General features: G+C 42.2%; 1 protein-coding gene across 1 annotated transcript in view; it reads right to left on the bottom strand.

Annotated features, from left to right (window-relative positions):
• PPFIA3 (PTPRF interacting protein alpha 3) overlaps positions 1 to 25,900 on the bottom strand; it is a 2,479,399-nt gene that overhangs the window by 564,320 nt on the left and 1,889,179 nt on the right. Inside the window, exon 10 of the mRNA XM_044083361.1 lies at positions 19,814 to 19,897. Coding sequence (XP_043939296.1) covers positions 19,814 to 19,897 — 84 coding nt within the window. The remainder of the gene's footprint in view (positions 1 to 19,813; positions 19,898 to 25,900) is intronic.

Genomic DNA, 25,900 nt, shown 5'->3' with positions numbered 1-25,900 from the left:
ACTATCTTTGTCATGCAGGATCAACAAGCATTGACAAGTCAAGAAGTTTTAAATCAGAAATCCTGTGAAAAGAGATAGTAACTACAAGGAACCGTGTCTCCTATTACACAGACTCCACGTCCACAGAATATAAAAGACTGAGCAAAGAAAGATTTAAAGATTCTACTGTAAAATTCAAGTCAAAAGATGAAACTACATTCTTGATGAAAGGTCAAATTTGAGAGAGTTCTAACCAGAATATGTACTTCACATCTCACTCTTCGATTACTATACTACTGCTCAATGGGTCATAGAAAACAAAACATGAGAAAGATGAACCTTAGCAGTAGAATATCCAAACTCAGTCTCAGAGAATTATTTTATTTATTTACTTATGGACATCTGTTTACAGGCAAAGTCCGAATGGGTAAAAAATACCCACTTTCAGCAAATGCCCGAGGAGAAAAGCTTTACAGAGTTAAAATGTACCAGCTTATTTTAGAATGCAAACATTAAAACAATTTTAACCTGCAGTTCTCTAAGTATATTTCAAAAACAGATGGCATTTATGTGGAGGCACTCCTACAGATGTCACATTCACTGCATCTGAAATGTCATCATATGACTCCCCATCTGAGTGATGGCACATCAGTGGTCATTGTATGAATTACTTGGGATGCCACAAACACAATCTTTCCTAAAGAGAATGGCCAAAGCACATCAGCTTATTTCCTGTTGGGGTTCCGGTGACCTACATTCAGGAATGGGTATAAGGGGTGAAAAATAGAAAGGTAAAAGCAACTTGGAACTCAGTGGCAGTTCTCATGTTTGAAGAGGGCCTAAATGTCATTTATGGTACTGTAGAAATGCTTAAAATGGACAGAACATTAATGTATGTCTGATGGCCCACTACATTAATTTATTTTATTGTATGCACCAGGGAGAGGTACAGAACTAACTCAAAAACAAGCTACCCTGGTGGTATCACAAAATCAATAGACCATATAACAGAAGGAAGAAAATCATGGCAAAAATTAGGAGGTGCAGCACCCAGCAGGATAAAAGCACTCTCAAACTAAACAAACAACTTAGAGGACAAATAAAGTCTACCAAAGCCAAAGCTGAGGCAACTCTGGCCTCCAAGGCCAAGGACAACCACAAGACTTTCTTTAGCTACGTCCACAACCTCAAAGGCAATACACAATTGTGTGCAGAGCTCATTGTAAATGAAGCAACCTATATTGAACCAGAAGATATAGCAAAACTACTGGATGACAAATTCAACTCCGACTTTACCCCTCTCTCCCCCTCAACCTTCTCTCAGGAAATTCCATCAAATAAAACAAACCCTGCTATCACAAGGGAACAGGTCCTTAATGCTGTCTCTAAGGCCAAGAACACTGCATCAATGGGGCCAGACAATATCCCAGGATACCTTTTAAATAGCATGAAACATGACCTATCAGCCCCTCCGGAAATGCTATTTAACTGTAGCCTCCAAGCAGGCGTCATACCTCATGAATGCAGAACAGCAACAGTCATCCCTCTGCACAAAGGTGGGCCATTTACAGACCCATAACTCTCACTAGTCTTGTACACAAAGCCATGAAAAGAATTATCATTGAAATGATCAATTATGATATAGCAAACCTCCATACACTGGACACAACCCAGTTTGGTTTCATCATGGGCAGGTCATGCCTACTGAACCTGGTGGACTTCTTTGAGAAGGTCACCAAAGCACTGGATGAGGGCAAAATGGTTCACACTGCCTACTTTGACCCGGCCAAGTCATATGGCACAATACCCCACTCGGGCATTGTTGACAAACTCACGAGGTTAGGTACAAACCCATATATCACCCACTGGATAGCCAACTGTCTCACAGACAGGACCCATGAAGTTAAAATCGGGGAGTCCACCTCTACATAGAGGCCAGTCACAAGTTGAGTCCCTCCGGGATCAGTCCTTGGATCACTCCTTTTTGATATTTACTTCTCTCAAATCAAGGCCAATGTCAGTGGTACCTGGCTGACTAAAACTGCAGATGATTGCAAACTAAGAGCTGTCATTGAATCCCACATCAACACAAATGTTCTTCAGGAAGTGCTGACACAGACAAACAACTGGTGGCAGAGCCATGAACTAAAACTAAATGATAAGAAATGCATAATAGTATCCTTTGGGAAGTCATCTACCCTGGTAACTATCATATTGACAACACACCCCTTAGAGATGACCCAGTAGTCAGACACTTGAGGAAACACATAGTAATCTAGCCTGTGACCATCATGTGTCTACAGCAGTGAGGAAATCATTCTATGCTGTGCAACTTCTAAACAAAGGTATAACATCTACACCATGCTCAGACTCAAGACTTCTTTTTATCCATAGAAAAATGGTTGTCAGATAATCAGCACATCTTAAATCCCCAAAAAACTAAACTCCTGCTTCTTCCCCCTCGTTCTGTCTCAGATCATAGATCAACCTTTGTTATCACATCCTCTAACAAGAGCACCATACAACCAGAACCCCACACCAAACCCCTAGGTACTATCATAGATGATGAACTAAAATTTAACCTGCATATCCTTGACAGCATTAAAAAAAACACCAAAAACTGGGACTACTTTACTGAAACAGAAAATTCTTTACTTTAAACACTAGACTCCTTGGCACATGCTCTCCTCCTCCCCTCCCTCCTCTATGCTGCCCCAATCCTTACTAACATACAGACCACCACACCTTATCTAAACTCCAAAACCATACCATAAAAATAGCTACATTTGCTACCAATTCCCATTACAATTCTCGCCACTGTCTTGCACTCAACTCTCTTCAATGGCTGGAATTCTCCCAGCTGCTCCTACTATCACAATTTCAAATCACACACACTAAGCAACTACACCCATCCACTTGTCCATCTATTCCCTTACACCCCTAATCGTCCTCTCTGCACATCCAACCAGCAACTCCTAGATACTTATCAACCTAACAAAAATGTTGGTAAACTGTTTTATAAATGTACTGTAGCCCAGGCCTGGCATAAACTCCCTTTACATATTAGATCCACTCCCCACCCAAGGCACTTCAAAAAGGAACTTAGACTGCACCTATTTAACACCAAGTCTTGCCCTTGTCAGGATCCTATCTAACTTGATACACCATTGTATTTTTCCCTCTTACCACATACACATCTCTCACCACCATACCTTAGTTTTATCTCTCTTAAAACATACTCTTATATGATTTACACTCATTTAGCTTGTGCTCCACATTACATGTATATTATGTATTTTTTCCTCTGCTTTAAAGTCCTCTCTCTATATTAGAATTTATAACCTTTAAAACAACATCTATGTATTAGAAATGTTCTATTACTGACTCTGCATATTACCTATAGTTTTATTCTTGCTGTAAAAAAAATTTGTTTCACTGATCTAAAGTTTTTAGCTTACCTACTGTATTTTTTGCTTACGTATTAAAATTGTTTCTGTACTGAAGCTTTTCTCCTCAGGTCTCCGTTGAAAATGGGCTCCTGGCTCATTTGGAACAAATGTCAAATAAATAAATAAATAATAAATAAATAAATAAATAATCTAGGTCCAAGGAAGTCATTGTTCCAGTGTATTCAGCATTCATCAGAACTATCATTGATTAGAATACCCCCTTTGGTATGGACCTAACCAGGCATATCCAACAAATGTAATGTCCATAGAGGTTCCTCATTAAAAGAATACAATACACAAGTAAAATGTCCTATGCAGACCATCTCAAGGCCCTATCCTTTGATTCTGTCTACTACAGGCTGTTGAGGGGTGATCTGCACCTGGCATACAGGGCATTGCCAGAGTCCACTGTGATGGATGTCCTGCATATCCGCAAAACAAACAGCACCAGAATTACCCATTCTAAAAAGTTAAACCTTGCCTGTGATATAAATAGGATCTGCTGGAGAGACAGGTATGTATCTCAGAGACTACCCCATCTTTGGAAGAGACTCCCCATGCAAGTGAAGCAGAGTTCCTCCCTAACCCAATTCAAGTGCAACTTGGACAACTGGATAGGGAAAGTACAGTTGTGGACACTTACCATAAATGTAGATGTTCGAGTGTATTCACTGTTGCAGTCCTTACAAAATGGGTTATGCGGCTCCCGGTAGCCCACAGTCGGCCAGAATACCAAATTCCTTGGTATATGATGTTGGCTGCCTTCGGTTTAGGCCTGACGTCAGGATGTCAGGTACAAAAGAAGGCAGCCAATGCCATTTCCTCAGTTTTTCTTGCCTTAACTGTCAGGAGCCCCCCAAAAAAGGTTAGACCAGGAAAAGAAAATCCAGTCTGTGTCCTAGAGAAAAAAAGGGGGGATGGAAGGGGGGGAAACCAGGACTGCAACAGTGAATACACTCGAACATCTACATTTATGTTAAGTGTACACAACTGTACTATGTTCATTGTGTTTCACTGTTGCAGTTCTTACAAAATGGGTTGATTCCCAAAGCCCAGGAAAAAAAACAAAAGGGAGGAGGAACACCCACTGTTTAAGGGTTGGTAAGGACTTAGAAACCAAGGGTAAATTGTAATGTTTAGTGGAAGTGTGGACAGAAGTCCATGGAGCTGCTTCTAGTATGTCCCTAGTAGGTACACCTCTTAAAAAAGCTGCTGAGGTAGAGGCTGCCCTAGTAGAATGGGTCCTAATACTCTGAGGAGGAACCTTGCCATGCTGTAAGTAATAAAAGTGAATACAATGAGCAATCCAATTAGAAATAGTCTGTTTAGAAATACCTTTGCCCTGAGCTCAAGGAGCAAAACTGACCAGCAATTGATCCAACTTTTGAAAAGATTTAGTCCTGTCCAGGTAAAATCTAAGCTAACTATGCACATCCAGGGAATGCAGTAATCTTTCCCCTTTATTCTGAGGATTAGGAAAGAAGGTAGGCAGGTGGATAGACTGGTTAAGAGTTAGGCTAGAAACCACCTTAGGCATAAAGGAGAGATTAGTTCGAAGATAAACCCGATCCACATGGAAGATGATAAAAGGCTCTACTGCCATTAAGGCCTGCAGCTCAGAAACTCTTCTAGCTGAAGCAATAGCCAAAAGAAAGGCAGTTTTCCAGGAGAGAAACTTCAGGTCTGCTGAGGCAGCTGGTTCAAAAGGAGGCAGAGTAAGTTTCTCAAGTACAAAACTGAGATCCCAAGCAGGGGTAGGTGCCCTTCTAGGAGGCTTTAAATTGCTAGCTCCCCTGAGGAACTGTTTCTTCAAGGGATGAGAGAAAAAGGGATGTTCAAAGGAACAATGAGCAGAAACAGCTTAAGTATGAATCTTGATAGAAGAGAAGGAAAGTCCATCATTAGGCAAACCTGCCAGATAGTCAAGAATAAGAGGAAGAGTAGATCGAGATGGGTCTTCCCCTCTAGTCTGCATCCAAATGGAGAATCTTTTCCACTTATCTGCGTAAGATTTCATGGTGCTAGGCCTCCTTGCCTCACAATGGACCTCAACCACTTATTGGGAAAGGTTTAAATTATGAGCCAAGCTGCCAAATGCAGAGTCTGAAGATGAGGATGCAGAATTTTTCCCCCTCCTGAACCAAGAGATCTGGTATCAGGGGAAGATGCCAAGGCTGAAAATGGGAGAGACCGAGAAGTAGTGGATACCAATGTTGTCTGGGCCAGTCTGGAGCTATGATGATGGCCCTTGATTTTTTGTCCCTTATCTTTAACAGCACTCTGGGAAGAAGAGGCAGAGAAGGGAATGCATAGATCGAGAGCTGTGTCCAGGGGAAGGACACGGCATCCACTTTCCAAGCTTTGCTGTGATGATCCTTGGTGCAAAAGGTTGGAAGAAGGTGGCTGGGTGGAAATGAGAAGAGATCCTCCTGGGGAGTGCTCCAACGCTGAATGATGCGATAGAAGATGGTCTTGTTTAGTTGCCACTCATGAGGATCCAGGACCTGCCTGCTCAACCAGTCTGCCAAGGTGCTGAAAGTACAGTTTTGTACCTACCATAAATGTAGATATCCGATAGGAATGCATCTGCAGTCTTCACAAATGGGTTGTCCTGTCATCAGGCAGCCCTTGATCGGCAGTTCAAAGTCTGGGTCTGGCTTCGGCTGGTGTCGCACTTCACCTGACGTCATTGCGGCAGTTCTTCGGGTATAAAGGCATCAGCCGATGCCATTTTCCTCAGTGTTTCTTGCCCCAGATGCCAGGTGCCCTCTTGGATGGCTAAATTTGGATAAATGCCAAAGTTTCCAAATAGTAGACAGCAAACACACAAAATAAGCATGTATGTACATATATACAAACAAATACACCATAATTGATCCCCCCCAAGCTAGCTGAAGGTTGGCAAATACCCAAGGAGTACCCCAGAGGGGAAGGAGGGAGGGTAATCCTGACTGCAGATGCATTCGTATCGGACATCTACATTTATGGTAGGTACAAAACTGTACTATGTCCTTCAAGGATGCATCTGCAGTCTTCACAAATGGGTAGAATACCATAGCTAAACTAGGGGAGGAGGAATGAGTAGAGATTATGGTGTAGTTAGGATCCCTTGCAAAACAGCAGTGGCAAAACCAGCTCGGGATCTAGAGTATAAAGGTAAATTATAATGCTTGGCAAATGTATGCACGGAGGTCCAAGTATCAGCCTCTATAATGTCCTTGGTAGCCACTCCTTGTAAGAAGGCTGTGGTAGTGGCTGTAGCCCTTGTGGAGTGAGGCCTGATGTTCTCTGGAGTTTTCTTTCCATGATAGGAGTAACAAAATCTAATGCAATTTCCTATCCATTTGGAGATTGTCTGTTTTGAAATTGGTTTTCCTTCCTTCCCTGTTGCATATGCTACCAGAAGCTGGTCAGTTTTTCTATTGGTTTTTGTCCTGTCCAGGTAGTAGCGTAATTGTCTATGCACATCCAAGGTATGTAGTAGCCTTTCTCCCCTGTTCTGTGGGTTGGGGAAGAATGTAGGAAGGTGGATAGCCTGATTGAAAAAGAGACTCTGGATACCACCTTAGGCATAAATGTAGGATTTGTTCTCATGGACACTCTATCTTGATGGAAGATCAGGAAGGGTTGCACTGCCATTAATGCCTGTAGTTCAGAGACCCTTCTTGCTGAAGTTATTGCCAGCAGGAATGCAGTTTTCCAGGATAAGTATTGTAATTCTGCTGGTTCGAAAGGGGGAAGTGTCAATTTTTCTAGCACAAAGTTCATGTCCCATGCTGGTAATGGAGGTTTCCGGGGAGGTTTCACATTTTTAATTCCTCTCAGAAACTGTCTGAGCAGAGGATGCGAGAAGACAGGAGGATCCAAGCTGTATTCTGCTGAAATAGCTGAGGCATGTATCTTGATGGAAGAGTAGGACAGGCCTGTATGGAAGAGCTCTGCCAAGTACTCCAGGATGTTGGCTATGTTCACCAGTGTCACTTCTTGCCCTTTGCAGTACTCCAAGTGAGATATCTTTTCCCTTTTCCTGCATAATTCTTTCTTGGTGAAGGTCTTCGAGCCTCCAGGATTATGTCCTTAACCCTTTGGGATAAATTTGGGTTAATTGTTGTCATGTAATGTTCCAGGCAGTTAGCTGCAGAGTTTTCAGGTTTGGATGCAGGATGTTGAAGTTGTTCTGTGTTAACAGTAATGGGATCAGGGGCAGTGTCCATATTTGTTCCCGGGACATGCTCCTCAGCAATGGATACCAATGTTGTCTTGGCCAGTCTGGAGCTATCAGAATGATCCTCGGATGTTCCTCTTTGATCTTCAGAAGCACCTTGTGCATCAAAGGAAGTGGTGGGAATGCGTATGCTATCAGGTTTTTCCAACTGAAAGATAGGGAGTCCACCTTCTAAGCAAGTGGGTGGTACGTCCTTGTGCAGAATTTCTTTAGCTGGTGATTGAGTGGGGATGCAAACAAGTCTATTTGTGGTAATCCCCATTCTCTTGTGATGGCTTTGAAGATATCGGATGCAGCATCCATTCGTGGGCATCTGTGGTAGTTCTGCTTAATATGTCTGCTAGAATGTTTTCCTTCCCTGGTACATAAATTGCTTGTAACTGAATGTTGTAGCTCAGAGCCACATCCCATAGGTCCAGTGCCAGCCAGCATAGAGGATATGAGTGTGTGCCTCCCTGTTTGTTGATGTACCACATAACTGTGGTGTTGTCTGTCCTTATCATCAGCTGACCTTCTTGGAGAAAAGGTTTGAAGGCCTGGATTGCCAATTTTACTGCCATCATTTCCTTTAGATTTATGTGCAGGTGTAGCTGGTCTTGAGTCCATAGGCCTTGAATGCACCTGTCTAGCATGTGTGCCCCCCAACCGAGGTCTGAGGCATCTGTCGTGATGGTTTGTTTTGGTTGGCTTTGCAGAAGGGCAATCCTGAGTTTGATTGGCAGGCCTGAGCCCACCATAGGAACTCTTTCTTCAGGCAGGGAATCATTGGAATTTTGGTTTCTAGGCTGTGCTTGTGTTGAGACCACAAATTCTTTAGGTACCATTGTAGCTTTCTCATATGCAGCCTGGCATGAGGGACCAGTATTATGCAGGATGCCATGAAGCCTAGAGCTTGCAGCACTTTTCTTGCAGTTAGATGGTTCTGCTTTGTTAATGCCAAGAAGTAGAGAGGAAGCTGCTCTTTCTTTTCTGCAGTTAGGGATGCCATTTGATTTGATGTGTCCAGTTCTGCACCCAGAAAGGTTATTCTTTGGGATGGAATCAGCCTTGACTTTTTTATATTGACTGTATATCCCAGGGCTTGCAGCAGGTAAATGACTCTTTGTAGGTCTTCTGTTAGTTTTATTTTGTTGTCCGTTTGTATCAGGCAGTCGTCCAGGTAGGGATATATTTTAATCCCCTGAAGTCTGCAATGAGCGATTACTGATGCCAGGCATTTCGTGAACACTCTGGGCGCAGTAGATAAGCCAAAGGGCAATGCTGAGAATTGATAATGCTCTGATCCTGCAAGAAATCTGAGGTTTCTTCTGCAAATTGGTCTTATGGGGACGTGCAGGTATGCCTCCTTGAGATCTAGAGTTACCAGCCAAGACTCCTTGCCCAGCATGGGAAGAAGCTGCTGTAGGGTCAGCATTTTGAATTTTGGAACAATGAGGAATGTGTTTAAAGCAGACAGGTCTAGAATAGGCCTCCATTTGTTTTCTTTTCTTGGTACCAGGAAGAGTCTGGAGTAAAATCCCTTTCCTTGCTCCAAATGTGGTACCTTTTCCACAGCTCTCATTCTTAGTAATTGAGATATTTGCTTTAGAGCTTCTGTCCTTTGAGTAGGTGGCAGGTTTGGCATTCCTCTTTTGCTTGGTAGAGTATGGAAATGGAACCTGTAACCTTGGTCTATAGTTTGCAAAATCCATTTTTCTCTTGTGATGCAATGCCAGTTCTTTGAAAATAAGGTTAGCTTTCCACCTAAGGGTGCTTCTAGTTGTTCCCTGGTGGCGGTGCCACCAAGTCACTGTGATTGAGTTGTTGTAGTGGTGGTGGTTGCATCCGTGCCTCGCTGGTTATTACCTTGCCACTGGCGACCCCTGTAGGCACCCCTGGTTTGGTTTCTGCCTCTCGAGCCTATTCCTGCCTCTTTGTGCCCTAGAGGAGTCTGGAAAGGACCAATTCTTGGAGGGCCAGTTCCTGCTAAACCTTGGAGGTTGAACTTGTAAGAAATCTTTCACTGTTTGTACAGATTTTGCCTTCTCTTCCATCTTTTTAGTACCTGTTGCAGGGGAACCAAATAAACTGACCTTGTCCATAGGTGCATCCAAAAGCTTTGATTTGACATGGTCTGGTAATGCCTGTTCTTTCAGCCATGCATGCCTCCTGATAACTGTGCCAGTCATGGCTGATCTAAAGGAAGCCTCCAGTGCATCATAGCCACATTTTAAAGAATGGTTACTAACCTGCTGTATGTTATGTACCATTTCTTGAACATATTTCTTATCTAAAGATTCTTCAGAGGACAGCTTTTTAGTCAACTGGTCAAGCATAAACTCTTGGTATTGAATCATATGAAATTGGCAGTTCAAAGCTCTAGATGACAAAGTAGCAGAGGTGTAAACTTTTACCCCATCTCTAAGGACCTGGATTCCCTTTCAGAGGGGAGGGTTTTTTTAGTGGAAGTAGCTGCTACAGCTTTAGGACCCTGGGAGATAGTCTCTGGATCTGCAAAAGGAGCCTTATATAAATGGTGATGAGTGTCCGGGACCCTGTAGAACCTATCGGGCTTAGCAGGAGCCGGAGGTAATGAATCAGGAGCAGTGCAAGCATCATTAAATGCATCATCAACAACAGAAAGTACTGGAGGTATAGCTAAAGGCCTATGCTGTGGCAAATGTAGAAAGGTCCTAAGCCTTTTTCTGGAGTCTGAGAAATCTTGGCCCTGCCACTGAAATTGTTCCCTCATAGCATGCAAGGTTTCCCCAAAGGAAAATTCCTCAGGAGAGGCTGAAGGGATGGACTCCTCAGCATCAGAGTCTTAAGTAAGGAGAATAAGCACGCCTCAGAATACCAAATTCCTTGGTATATGATGTTGGCTGCCGGTTTAGGCCTGACGTCAGGATGTCGGGTACAAAAGAAGGTAGCCAATGCCATTTCCTCAGTTTTTCTTGCCTTAACTGTCAGGAGCCCCCCAAAAAAGGTTAGACCAAGAAAAGAAAATCCAGTCTGTGTCCTAGGGAAAAAAAGGGGGGATGGAAGGGGGGGGGGAACCAGGACTGCAACAGTGAATACACTTGAACATCTACATTTATGTTAAGTGTACACAACTGTACTATGTTCATTGTGTTTCACTGTTGCAGTTCTTACAAAATGGGTCGATTCCCAAAGCCCAGGAAAAAAAACAAAAGGGAGGAGGAACACCCACTGTTTAAGGGTTGGTAAGGACTTAGAAACCAAGGCTAAATTGTAATGTTTAGTGGAAGTGTGGACAGAAGTCCATGGAGCTGCTTCTAGTATGTCCCTAGTAGGTACACCTCTTAAAAAAGTTGCTGAGGTAGAGGTTGCCCTAGTAGAATGGGTCCTAATACTCTGAGGAGGAACCTTGCCATGCTGTAAGTAATAAAAGTGAATACAATGAGCAATTCAATTAGAAATAGTCTGTTTAGAAATACCTTTGCCCTGAGCTCAAGGAGCAAAACTTACCAACAATTGATCCAACTTTTGAAAAGATTTAGTCCTGTCCAGGTAAAATCTAAGCTAACTATGCACATCCAGGGAATGCAGTAATCTTTCCCCTTTATTCTGAGGATTAGGAAAGAAGGTAGGCAGGTGGATAGACTGGTTAAGAGTTAGGCTAGAAACCACCTTAGGCATAAAGGAGGGATTAGTTCGAAGATAAACCCGATCCACATGGAAGATTATAAAAGGCTCTACTGCCATTAAGGCCTGCAGCTCAGAAACTCTTCTAGCTGAAGCAATAGCCAAAAGAAAGGCAGTTTTCCAGGAGAGAAACTTCAGGTCTGCTGAGGCAGCTGGTTCAAAAGGAGGCAGAGTAAGTTTCTCAAGTACAAAACTGAGATCCCAAGCAGGGGTAGGTGCCCTTCTAGGAGGCTTTAAATTGCTAGCTCCCCTGAGGAACTGTTTCTTCAAGGGATGAGAGAAAATGGGATGTTCAAAGGAACAATGAGCAGAAATAGCTGAAGTATGAATCTTGATAGAAGAGAAGGAAAGTCCATCATTAGGCAAACCTGCCAGATAGTCAAGAATAAGAGGAAGAGTAGATCGAGATGGGTCTTCCGCTCTAGTCTGCATCCAAACGGAGAATCTTTTCCACTTATCTGCGTAAGATTTCCTGGTGCTAGGCCTCCTTGCCTCACGATGGACCTCAACCACTTGTTGGGAAAGGTTTAAATTATGAGCCAAGCTGCCAAATGCAGAGTCTGAAGATGAGGACGCAGAATTTTTCCCCCCTCCTGAACCAAGAGATCTGGTATCAGGGGAAGATGCCAAGGCTGAAAATGGGAGAGACCGAGAAGTAGTGGATACCAATGTTGTCTGGGCCAGTCTGGAGCTATGATGATGGCCCTTGATTTTTCGTCCCTTATCTTTAACAACACTCTGGGAAGAAGAGGCAGAGAAGGGAATGCATAGATCAAGAGCTGTGTCCAGGGGAAGGACACGGCATCCACTTTCCAAGCTTTGCTGTGATGATCCTTGGTGCAAAAGGTTGGAAGAAGGTGGTTGGGTGGAGATGAGAAGAGATCCTCCTGGGGAGTGCCCCCAACGCTGAATGATGCGATAGAAGATGGTCTTGTTTAGTTGCCACTCATGAGGATCCAGGACCTGCCTGCTCAACCAGTCTGCCAAGGTGCTGAAGCTTCCTGGAAGAAACTGAGCTGTCAGATGAATGCCCATGGAAGCTGCTATGGACCTTTCATGCTTTGTCTGCACAGGGGGTAAGAGTGCATCGCTCCCTGCTTGTTGATGTACCACATTATTGTGGTGTTGTCTGTCCTGACCAGAAGAGTACCAGGAGAGAAAAGATATTTGAAAGCCATTAAGGCCTGCTGGACTGCCATCAATTCCTTCAGATTTATGTGCAAATGAACCTGTTGAGAGTTCCAAGTCCCACGAATGCATATGCCCAATGTGCTCCCCAAGCGTAGTCCAAGGCATTGGTTTTGAGAGTCTGGCTGGCAGGAGGTGGACAGAAAGGCAGGCCTTTGTTCTGTGCACAGGCTGTCGCCCACCAAAGGAACTCCATCTGCAGGCAGGGAATCAGAGGAAGTATCAAGACTAAATCCTGAGTGTGCTGACACCAAAGGTTTTTGAGGTACCACTGTATTTTCCTCATATCCAGTCTGGCATATGGAATCATCAGAATATATGAAGCCATGAATCGCAGGGCTTGCAGGAATTGCCTTGCAGAGAGCTGGGTCATGCTAGCCAAAATTTAGAAGTAATTCGAAAGATCCATTTGTTTCTCTTGTGGGAGGAATACCATCTGGGCGGCTGTGTTCAGGCTCGCTCCCAGGAATACAATCTCACTGGTGGGTACCAATTTTGACTTCTTTTTGTTGATGGTGTAGCTGAAAGAAGTGAGAAGGTTCTTTACAAAGTCCAAATACTTTAGAAGTTACTCTGGAGAGTTTGCCTGAATAAGACAATTGTTCAAGTAAGGGTAAATTTGAATGTTTCTTTGCCTGCAAAAAGGCATTTGGTAAAAACTCTGGGAGCAGTAGATAAGCCAAAGGGCAGTGCAGAGAATTGGACGTGCCTGTTCCCCACCCTGAAGCAAAGGAACTGCCTGCAGATTTCCCTTAGTGGGATGTGCAGATAAGCTTCTTTGAGATCCAAAGTCACCAGCCAGGAATCCTTGGCCAGGCAGCAACTGCTTAAGAGTGAGCATTTTGAATTTGGGAATAACCAGAAAAGTGTTTAGAATGGTCAAATCCGGAATAGGGCGCCAGGTGCCCCTTTTTTTGGGAACCAAGAAAAGCCTTGAGTAGAAACCCTGGCCTATCTGTAGTGCAGTAACCGGCTCTATTGCTCACAGGTTTAGTAAAGAAGAAACTTGTTTTTCTGCTTCTGCCCTTTGATTTGGGGGGATATCTGGGTATCCTTGGTGGACAGGGAAGGTGTGAAAGGAGAACTTGTAGCCTTGGGATACTATTTTGAGCACCCATTTGTCATCTGTGATGGTGAACCAGACATTTGCAAACATGGCTAACCTTCCCCCCAAAGAAAACCCTGGGCCTGCAGAGGCAGGCAGGGGAAGGCCATAGTCATTGGGAATGCTTGCTTTCAGAAATTTGCTTAGAACTCCTCCATTTAGAAAAGGAAGCCTGCCAGTGCTTAGCCTTTTGAAGGGTGGAAGTCTGTCCCCTAGACCTAGTGCGACTCTGTTTACTAGGGTCAGGAAAAGTCCAATTCTTAGAAGGGTAATGTCTACTAAAACGTGGAGGCTGAACTTGCAGAAAGTCCTTAACAGTTTGCATAGATTTGGCCTTATCCTCCAACTTTTGCAACACTTCTTCTGCTTTGCTGCCAAAAAGATTGTCCTTGTGCAAAGGCACATCCAATAATTTAGACTTGACAGGTTCAGAAAGGGGCTTTTCCCTGAGCCAAGCATGTCTTCTAATGACAGAAGCAGTGGCTGTTGCCCTGCAAGAAGCCTCCAAAGTGTCTAAACCACAATGTACAAAATGTTTAGTGACAACAGTGGCAGAATTCAATAAATCATGCAATGTCCTTACTCTCCATCAGGGAAGGAACACCAGCAATTTTAGCCTTAATAGCCTCCAACGTATGCTGCTGATACTTAAGCATATGAAAAAGACAATTAACAGACCTAATAGCCAGGGTGGAAGAAGTATAAAACTTTTTATCCCATCTATGCAAGGCCCTAGATTCGCTGTCAGAAGGAACAGGATTTTTAGCAACCGTGACTTTAACACCCTTAGGGCCCTGAGAAATTAAACCTGGATCAGCAGTAGGATTCTTGAAAAGGAACTGATGAGAATCAGGAACTCTATAATACCTGTCAGGCTTTCTGGGAGCAGGAGGAACAGAATTAAAAGTCAAAGAATTCTCCATGAAAACATCAACAACTTCCAAAACCGGAGGGACAGCCAAAGGCTTATGCTGTGGCAAATCCAAGAATTCCCTAATCTGTTTTTTAGACTGAGGAAAGTCCTGACTTTCCCATTTGAAATACTCCCTAAGAGTACTCAGAGTATCTCCAAAAGAAAAATCTTCTGGAGGGGAGGCAGAAGGGATGGAGTCTTCTGCATCAGAATCCTCAAAACCAGAAAAAAGTGGAGAGTTTCCGTCTTCATCAGCAGAGTTGCTGGAAACCTCAGAGTCTGAGGCAGAGAAAGGTTCTGGGGACAATTCCCTAATCCTTTTAGAAGGAGGTGGCTGAGAGCCCTTGATAAGGGTCAAGAGATCACTAGCCATTTTAACCATCTGAGCCTGAGACATATGAGGGGAGGCAGACGCCTGCTTAGGAGTAGATTTTCAGTAGGATGGCCTGCTAGAAAGCCGGAGGGACTCAGGAAGCCTAGCCACCGCAGAAGTCTGAATCAAGGTCGTCAGTCTGGATCTGGTCTCCGGGTGGAGAAAAGAGGCCTCAGAAGCCGGCGCCTGCTTAGCGGCTCCGGATCCATCAGAGGAGGTGACTGGCAGAGGGTCAGAAGACAAAGTGGAAGCCTGCGGTATGGAGGACTCAGAAAAGGTCTCCACAGATGCCTGCTGCTGAACATCCACGGACTGCAGGGGCAAAGAAAGCGCCTCACTGACTACCTCTGGACTGACAACCAACTTAACAAGGACGTCGTCAGCTAATTTGACCCAAAGCCTGTCGTGGTCCTTATCCTTGTGCTTCTTAGGAACATCTGAAGTTGGGAGACCAGAAGAAGCCATACCGATGAACTTAGGCCAAACTCCAAAATGCTTGAACAAGATCCTAGCTCTACAGCAAATGGTATGTGGGTAGAAAGAAGCACAGAGAACACAATTAAGGACATCGTGCTCAAGGCCCAAACAAGTAATACAATAGGAGTGAAAATCGCTGTGTGGAATCTGTTTTCCACAGGCAAGACAGTTATTAACTTTCTCTGATATTTGTAAAAGCAAGAAAAGAGGTTCCCCAATGGGGTACTTATCTGAGGATGTCTTCAACTACTCAGTCAGAATACAAAAAGAAGGTACTCAGCCGACCGGCACTCGTGCAAAATGCATCTGCTTTGGGCTTCGCGGAAAGAAAGACTGAGGAAATGGTGTCGGCTGCCTTCTTTTGCTCCTGACGTCAGACCTAAACCGAAGGCAGCCAACATCATATACCAAGGACTTTGGAAATCTGACCGACTGTGGGCTACCGGGAGTTGGATAACCCATTTTTTAAGGACTGCAACAGTGATCCATGATGGACATCAGGAAATTCACGTCTGGCTTGGCACCTAAGCCTCTAATGGACACAAGCAACCTGTAAATGGTTCATCTCCACCTACTTGTAAATGTCTCATATCCCAAGCCCCTGCTTACACTTATCAAGGGTAACCAGAACTTGCCAGGGATTTGGGATGCATGGCTAGCTTAAAAAGGCCCTTGTGGTTGTTAGCCCAGTAAACACCTATGAACCTTTGTTGGTATTAAATAATGAAGATCTCTTCCTGTCTAAAATAGCTACACAGTACATCATGTCACATGCTACACCTCCTCATCCTCCTTAACTGCAACAGTCCCATTCACAGTGTATGAGAATGCTCTGTCCTGCTGCTGCTGAACCACACCCGAGTCAGATAAACTAGACAAGCACTTTAAGGCCTTAATCTTTGTTTACAACCTGGATAAAGAAACTGGTATTATCACTGCTGCTACTAAACTTAGGGCTCTTGAAATTTCTCTGGCATGTAGTCATGAGGAGAGATGAATGACTTCAGAATGGATCCAGGCTGGTGAAAGCAAGGCTGTTTTTTTCTGACTGATCTGAATGAGTCATAATCAGACAAAGAAAAGTGATCCTCTCATTAGAGTGGAGCTGAATTTGGACATGTTACATCCAATTGTCATATCTCTTCCACTGTCTGCTGAAGACTAGATTGAACAAGCTCTCTGGACGGAGTCAAAAGGAGACAATTATCTATGTAAAGGAGGAAGCAGGTTCTTCCCAGTTTCTTCAAAACGCAGACACCACTGAACTTAATCATCGGGAAAAATATGAGTGGTGCTGAGGACAATCCAAATGACAAGGACTAAAACTGAATGTTTTCCTAGTCTAAATGGACCCTAAGCAGCTTACAATGTGCAAGATGAAACAGGATGAAAAAGTATGTGTTTTGCTTATGTAAGGCATAAGATCAGTTGCATTTGTTTAAATGAGCAAACACTGAAATGTGGGGAATGCCAAACAGTTGTCTACACTATAAATCTGTTGAATGTCTTTAGGTCCAGGGTGGATCTTAAGTCGACTGTCCTTCCACAGCCTGGAAAGAATTAGGACACAAAAAACACAATCAGGCCTGAGGGACACCAGTATACTGTATCTTTTTATACTACCATAATTGCCCCTTGATATAATAAATCCATCCTTCCCTTAGAAAAACAAAATCTGGTTAGAGGCATGTTTGGCATCACTTCTACCAAAGAGAAGTAGGAATGGAAAACGACTGGTCTAATAATGCCAAAAATGGTATTTGTCCCACACTGGCAAGAAATACAGAAATGCCCCAACTAAAGAGCGACACATTCTTTTGTAATTCTTTTATTTCACATTGTAGTAACCCCAGCCTTAATTATATTATTATTACTTAGTGGAGGTTGCAGAAGAAAAAAAAATCATTCCCACCATGTGGGAGGCATAACCGATGCTTAAACACACACACACAAACACACATGTATGCATACACTATTAAACAATGCATTATATGCTTTTCTGCAGTATGTTTTCTCTCAAGGAATTTTTTTTTTTTTTTTTTTTGGAGGGGGGGCTTTACAACACTCCTTGCATAAAATGTAATTAAATTAACATTTATTTTTCTCCACTTCCCTTACGAGAAAACTACTTCATAGGAAAACTTTTCACATCATGCATTGTCATTTTTTCCTGACAGCATAAATAATCTACATTCAGGTAATTATGAAAAATGGATGTGCAGAACAAAACACAAGGCTGTGCTCTTTTCTTGATCCAGCAACTGATGAGTCCACACATATGTAGGGATTGTCTGACAGTCTTGCAGACAGAGAAAAACAATGTTCCCAACAACTTCCTGCTGAGTTAGTGGTGACTGGTCTGACAGACTGTCAAACAAATACTTGTTGCTGTTTAATGGAGTGGTAAACATTTCTGTTAAAAATCTGGGGCAACCTTTTTGGCCTATTTTTCTGCTGCTAGGGCTCTATAAATTGAATAGCTGAGGCCTTTTGGAATTCGTATAACTTGTATAGCTTGTGCACAAACCAATTTAATTTCTTGTCCAAATAATTTAGGGCCCTTCTGCAGAATTTATAAGGGGAAATCAGAAATCACTGGCCAGGAATGACTGCAGAAGACGCACCTTAGGGCAGCAGAACAGGTACGGACAGTAGTCAGGTCAGATATAGTCCTGAGAGCTGCCAAAATTGCAATGGACATGTGACTATTAACTTGGATTTTGTGTTACTGTCTTCAACAAAAGAGGCTAACTATTAAGGAGGCCAAAAGAATAATATGTCACATGGTATAAATGTTTGCTGTGCCTGATACTGATGAAAGAAGAACAGAGCACTTCCAGATGTGAATGACTATAGGAAAAGTGTAAAGTGATAGAAGAACTCTGTCAGTCTCTCTCTGTCTAGTGCTACTTCTACTCCTACTCCCTGTGTGATGATTCCAAAAGACAAAAGTCTTCTAAACAGAAGCCTTTTAATATGCAAGTTTACCCATCAAGGCATCAAACTGTCTAGCAATGGACGGTGTTGATATTTCTTAATTCAGAGGGAACGTCTTCTCATGACAACTTCAAAGGCCTTGAAGGAATAAGCCAATTATTTGATACTGGCCAGTCCTGTCAATGATAGTGCTGGTCAGTGATTATCACAAAGGGATCCCAAAGTAGTAAAAGCCTAATATCAGAGGTAGTACAATCAGCTGAAGAAAATTCACTTTGATATCGCTTTAAGGGCAACTTCTTTACTTATTAAAATTACATATACAGTGGCTAGTCTTTTACACTCTTCATGCCATAACCCTAAATTAACTTAAGAACTAGTGCTGTGTTCTATTTCATTGCTTTGCTGGAGTCTTTTCAATGCTTAAGCTATAATTTAAATAATTTAAGTTTCAGTGTCTTAGCCCATGATCATCTTTGTTGTAGGTTTTCTTGCTGGCATGTGGTTTAGCTCTGAACAAACTAGATCAGGATAATTTCTATCGACAGGATATTGTCTTTTCTTCTTTCCTAGTCACAGTGATTATTTGGCTATCAGATGTTAATTTTATTATGCTTTATTAAAAAAATCTAGTAGCTTGGAGATGGCTATCTGTGCTACCACCACAAATTTATTGTTCAAACCTGGGATAAAACAGCAATAAACAGGAAGTGCACATACATCTGTTGCATATGTTGGTGTGGATGATAGTGCAGTAAATAGCCAATGGCTACAGAGAGATAAATATGCAGCTTAGAAGTGCCCATGACTGCTACTACCCCATAAATATTTTATATGCATCATTTTTGATGTCTTAGTTCTATAGCCAAGGTAGCTAAATGTTTAATTATTTTCCTTTACCATCTTTACATTAATTAGTACTGGAGACAACATGAGAAAAGAACCTCCGCCCAGTGAAACGAGATGACAGTGTTAAAGAAATGCTGTAGGAAAGATAATGTAACTACACTGAACAACATATAGACAGATAGAGAGAGAGAGAGAGAATGAGATACTGTCAGCTGTTAGGACCATGAAGAGAGAACAATACAAATACCAGCAAAATCATTCAAAAAAAGTCTCTGATTTTACCAGTATTTGCAGGTGTGAGACTGCAGTACAACAGAAACTGTGAATTTGATGTTTCCCCACTGTAGTGCAATTTTGGACCTGGTGTACATAATTAGCAGGGGTTGTGTGGGCAAGCAGCCCCTCCATATGATGGATGCAGGGAGATTTGCTCCCTTGCAAAAAATTGTTTTAAGTTTTTGTTTTATTTTTCCCAGTGTTTTAGGTTTTGATGAGTTGTGTTCCAAGTACTTCGGGCTTGAACTTTTTGTAGTTCAAATACCTGTCATATAGTACATATAAATGCGCGCACGCATGTGTGTATCATCAGTAAGTTCACATTATTTTATAGAGTCCATCTCAAGGCAAGGAAACACAATAAGGATGGCAGATTCTGTCTGTGCTCTTGACTTACCCTCTGAAGTTCTTGATTTTTCTCTTCTAATTGTGCTTCCAGTTGTCGAAGCCTCTCCTCAAAATTTCCATGTCTTTCCTCAGCCTATGGGAGAGAAAGAATTTACATCTCAAGTTGCTATAGAATTAAGGGGTATCAAAGAATAGGAAACACACAAACATTCAAATTTCTGGATAAAACAGCATCAAACTCCCAATGCCAACACAGCCTTGTGCAAGTATATTCAGATTTGTGCCACTAGAGGATTAGGATAATGCATTACTGCAACAAGATTGGTACTATAAAAGCAGTGATCACCTCACATTTTGAGAGTTCAACTGCTTTAGACAAGAATACATGTTTATTGCAAAATTCATGCAAATGAGTTTCAAGAAAGTATTCACTGCAAAACTGAGGTGAACCAGGTAACCAGCTGAACTGTATACAATAAGTTTCAAAAATCATCAAATCTAAGCCTGCACTGCAACTCTGCTTACAAAAAATACAGAAGAAATCAAAAAAACAATCAAGTCTCTTCTGGCATAACAGAACAGACTGCCAACTAGCAAACTACAATATGTCAAGAAGGTCCTGCAAACAGGTTACAACATGATGAAAACTGGTCCTGAAGTGCAGAATATTGCAAACACAGTATATTCTATTTCTTATGAGTGGATGTTCTTGCCTCAGGTATAACACATTTAAAGAGCTTATCAACTAATATGCCTAAACAGCCTTCTGTCATCCATGGGACATTGGAGAGCTCTGACTTCAAGGTTACACTTCTGGGGCAGCTATTACTACTGAAAATTTTCCTTCTGTGTGCCGTTGCACTGTAAAAGGGAGACACAGGACAGGTGGGTTCAGTGTTATGTTACACAATATTAGTCTTAATAGCTTAGGTGATAGGTTAGCATAAACCAAAAGAACACTGCCATAGGATAAAATAGTCTTTCGGTTTTATTGAGGGCTTTTGTTCCTTATGAACTTCATTAGAACGTCAGCAACAGGAAATTGTGATTTTAAATATACAGGCATGAAACATGACTGGCTACTACTTCAGCTTATAACTTCTTTCTTGACGGGCAAAGTATATGTATACTCATTAAGACCAGGAGCTAAATCAAACTAACTTAATCTGCCGTCTCAATTCATCTAAAAGCAACTCATTCTCCAAGTCCCCCTTGAAGATTTTTTCCAATTGCCTCATGAATAAAAATATATTTTTTTAAATATTTACTTTCACAAGAATGTTTGAAAAATACATTTGTCTTTTCTATTTATTATGCTTCTCAGATGTTCCTAAATTCTTTTACTAAACTTTCTCTCAGTCTTGCCCACTTAAAATGCAGGGCAGAAAGAACTTTGTGCAATGTACACCACCCCATATGTTGCAGTTAAATTTGATACCACAGTCCATGGGGTAAGGGTAACTGTGAACATTAACTGAAACACTTTCCTTGGTTTGAATTGGAAACACTTGGCTTTTACTCATGTTTTTGTGGTTAGCTTAACAGCCTTCACTGAGCGTTGAAATGAAGCACTGAATGTGCTCCAACCACTCCTGGTTTGAACAGCAAGTCCAAATGCTGCAGTAGCCAGTTGGGAGAGGTGGAAATGCAGCTGATGCTGGCTCGTCCATCCCAAAAAGGGTTCTGACAGGTGAATGGTTTTGAGTTACAGATACATGAATGATGTGGCCTGCCATGGAGTGTGAGAACTCTATGTAGGCCAGACAGAGTGCGAGTGGTACTATACATCATCACTTCCTGGGCCTGACAGTGTTGGCTGCAAATCACCTGTTAGCTTACACAGGGAACATAAACTACTGAACTGACCAGTGATAACCTGCACTTAAGCAACTCTGACCTCCACTACCAGTCAGCAGGATGGAGAAACAAAATGATCAGTAAAGGGACTGAGGGCAGAATGCTGGATTGGGAAGGGAAAACAAATAAAGTAGATGAAATTTTCTGTCTACTGTGACTTTTATGAAGAACAGAGAAAACAAATTTTAACAGCAGATAAGCAGTGCCTGACATAATTCAATGAAGTAGCTGTTAGAGATGCTGCCTCCCAGAACTTGGTTATCTGGTTCATTTTCCAGGCTGGGTACATTTTGCATTGAGTCTGTAAGTCATCTCTGTTCAATGTGGACTTTTTTGCCTGCTGGTCTTGTCTCCAAAGGCATTCTAACCACATAGTAACAGGTGAACCAAGCATCCTCTAACCTGCTCTTAGGTTTATGTGTATTTGTCTGACTGAATTCTCCAGGAAATAAAAATGAATAATGAACATTTTCCATATCCTTGCTTGTTTTATACACTTTTAATCTTAGTTATATAAAAACTTACATATCATCCAAATACTAAGGATTATATTACCTCAAGTTGTTTGGATTTTCTTCTTAATTATTCAAAGAAATCAGTTCATGAACTCATAACTGTTTCTTCACACCTTGTTAATACACTTAACGGGATTTAGAAAGGCCTTATCTCAGAAGGCTTCCACATCATACTAAGCCTTTCTGATTCACAGATTGCTCTATCACAGAGGTTTTTCTACTTGAGGGGCCTCGGGACAGGTAGTGGTGTCACACACAAAGCCACGTGCTAATGTGGCTGACTAGGGCAGTGGTTAGTGCTAACTGGCCATGTGCTCCTTCCCAGAAATATCCACAGCTCCCAATTTATTTAGCCATACAGCCAAACAAAGTTTTATTTTAGGAGGAAAAAGTAAACACTGTCAAAAAAGGAAGTCATTCACTCACTCCTATTGGAGTATTTGTGGTGCAGATAATTCCAGTAAAGCTGCAGATGTGAGGGTTTATCAGAGTGAGTGAGTGAGCGAGCGAGTGTGTGAGTGTGTGTGTGCGCGCACGCGCCTGCGTGCATACGTGTTTGTGTGTGTGTGCGCGCGCTCGCGTGCATGTGTATATGTGTATGTTGACATTTGTTTGTGTGAGTTGTAGGGTCATGAATGAAGTTAAAAGAAAAAGTGCATGTGTAAGAGACTGTGTATTTGCAAGGGTGGTGACACTATTAGGATTAAGTTGGGATTTGAGATTCTGGGAATGTCTGAGTGTGCTTGCGAGTGCATGGGTGAATGTTTCTGAGACTGATCGAGTGTAAGGGGGGGGCAGAGCTGTGGATGAGTGCATGTGTGTGTGCACAGCACATGCATGGGTATCTGAATGTGTACACGTCGGAAGAGGCCTTTGCTATCTTGATGAATGTGTCTGACAGTGCACTGTTTGATTCAGAGATATAACAATGAGCCAATAATTATTTCTTTTTCAGTGCAGCTATACCGGTCTCTGAATCAGAACTATTCACCATCTCACAAACTGAACAACCTGTATTTGGTGATTAGCATGGTCCAACTTTTTCTGAATCTTCGGGACTATATCTTAGTATTCAAAATGAGGACCCTTTTTCTTTACATATTTTCCTGACAAATGCCAGATTCTTGGATTTTATGGTTTACCTTAAGGCATTCAATGTTTTCTATAATGAAGCTCTTCACATTTAGCTATTCATGTCATTTTGCATTGTAATTGGCCTCTTATGGAAATGATTCTAATGAACCATTTCTGCTGCAATTACAACTGCTGCTTGAGACTTTTAATGGAGTTCCAAATGTTTGTCTTTTCCATTTATGCAGAGCAACACATTTTACTATCTAGGTTGAAAGGTAGTTACTGGGCTATTGACCCAAAGGTCTTTATAAGCCTAGCCATGTGTACACAATATACTACAGAAAAACAATATAAAGGATCTTGCCTAAACTTGAGATCTTAGTTAGCAATGAATACCCGTATCTAGGAAGGTCAAATGTGAAATCCCCGGCACAAATTTAGCTTCCCATCCAGACTAAGCTTAAACAGAGTCATAGAGAAGTTTTACTTGATGTGAATTGATAGCCTATTCCGGAGGAGTGGCAACCTCTGAGAGACGTATCTCTCTCTCCAGCAGGTCCTACTTATGTCACAGGCCAGGTAAAGGTCCCTGGAGCAGGTGACCCTTGTCCCATTTGACTTGCCAATGTGCAGCATTTCCATTAGGTTTGGATCCAAGATTGCTCTGCAGGCCAGGCACAAGTCTCCTCTACGAAGTTTGTATACTACTGAGTACAGTGACAGTAACTTCAGTCTGTCAATGTATGACAAGTGCTGGAAATCTCTGAGGTCTCTCAAGTTGGCTACAGGTTCCTGGTAAGGTACATACCAAAGGAAGCATTATACTCAATTATTGGCCTGATGAGGGTCAAGTACAGGGGTATTATGACCTCTTACACTCTTGAGGCAATGCCTTTGCTAATGAGGTGTGTGACGTACAATGCCTTCTTATCACAGTAGACACACAGTAGTCAGAGTTTAGGCTACAGTTAACTTGCATTCCCAAGTCTCTCACTACTGAGTTGTTACTTAGGGTATTATTATTTATATGATAGTCTACAGGGATATCGTTTTTACCAAAGGGGATGATAATGCATTTTTTAGCAGTGAGTTAGAGTCCAAGGCTTTGGCACCAGTCATTGGTTTGTGTAACTCCCTCTTGAAGTATATTGACATAATTTGTTGATTCAATGATTACACCTACTTTGCAGTCGTCAGCAAACCTGGTCAGCCACAGCCCCTATGCTTTGCTCTGAACGTCTGAGAAGTACATTCCAAACAAAAGGGGACCGAGCACTGAGCCCCTGTGGAGCCCAACTGGTGACAGGTCTGCTGGTTGAGGTAAAGTCCCCAACTCTGACTGAGTGTGCTCTGTTAGTGAGCAAGTTAGCAACCCACCTGAAGATATAAGGGTTGGTATTCAAATGGGAGAGTTTATCAATGATGCCTGAATGTGGAATTGTGTCAAAGGCCTTGGCAAAGTCAAGGTAGGCTGTATGAACAGATTTGCCTTCATCTATGGCTCTGGTGATGTTTTCGAGGAAGTCCACTATGTTTAACATGCATGACTTGCCTTTGACAAAACCAAACTTTGTCAGATCAAGGATTTAGAGATCATCTATTTATAAGGTCAATTACGATTCATTCTGTGGCTTTACAGATAAGGCTGGTTACGCTTATGGGTTTGTAGTTTCCAGGGTCTGTTGCTGTACTTCCTTTATGAAGGGGGATAACCGTTGCTGTTTTCCATTCAGCAGGAACAAAACCAGTACTCAGGCTGTGGTTGAAGAAAGTACCTAATGGAGTTGCTAACTCATGTTTTAAAACATTTAAAACCCAACCTAGGATGTCATTCGGTCCCCTAGAGGCTGTGTTTTGTCCTTGGAGAGAGCATTAATGACTTCTCCTTGAAGATGCAATGTGGGGGAGGTGTAGAGGGAATGCTTTGTGGAATGTTTGAAGGGGACAGGGGGATGAAATTTTCACCATACCTGTCGGCTAACAGGTAAGCTATTTTTGCAGGATCAGTGTGTGTGTGTGATGTCATCCACATCTAGTTCAGCATGTCTGGGTCCTACCTTTTATGTGACAGATACAGCTGAAGAATGCCTTATGATTATCCTTAGCTATGGTTGCTAATTTTTTGAAGTTGCCCTTACAGGATTTTGTATGTTGCCTTATTTATTTTTTTAAGCAGAGCAGGATATTCCTCCTGTGCTGGGACCTCTCTTTTTTATTCTTAGACAGCAACTTCTTCCTCTTGTTATATAACCTATGCTAGATGTCCACGAGGTAGGCTTGTTTTTTTCTTGAGGATCTTGTTTTCATCCTATCAGGTACAGCTGTGTCAGTGCATTTGTGTAAGTTTTTGTACAGGGCATTTATGTATACCTTAGTATATTTGTCAATACCATCTGTGGGAACAGGAGCTTGGAAATTATTTATGCTATCCCTTAGGAGGGTATAATTACCTTTGGTGAATTTTTTTTGCATGATTTCATCTAACAGGGGTTCAGGTGTTATAGCTACTTCAAATGTTACTGATTTGTGATCAGATTTAACCAATGACGGTCCTATACTTGTGGTGGTGCAACTGTCACCCATGTTGGTGAAGACCAGGACGAGAATATTTGAGCCCCTTGTGGCATTGCATACTATTTGTTCCAGGGCATTAGTGTTAAAGTCCAGAAACCTTTGTGCAAGCATGTTGG

Source organism: Protopterus annectens, chromosome 9.part0 (assembly GCF_019279795.1).
Source record: "Protopterus annectens isolate FY-2018-M chromosome 9.part0, PAN1.0, whole genome shotgun sequence".
Classification (NCBI taxonomy): Eukaryota; Metazoa; Chordata; order Ceratodontiformes; family Protopteridae; genus Protopterus; species Protopterus annectens.
This window is presented reverse-complemented; position numbering and strand designations above follow the sequence as displayed.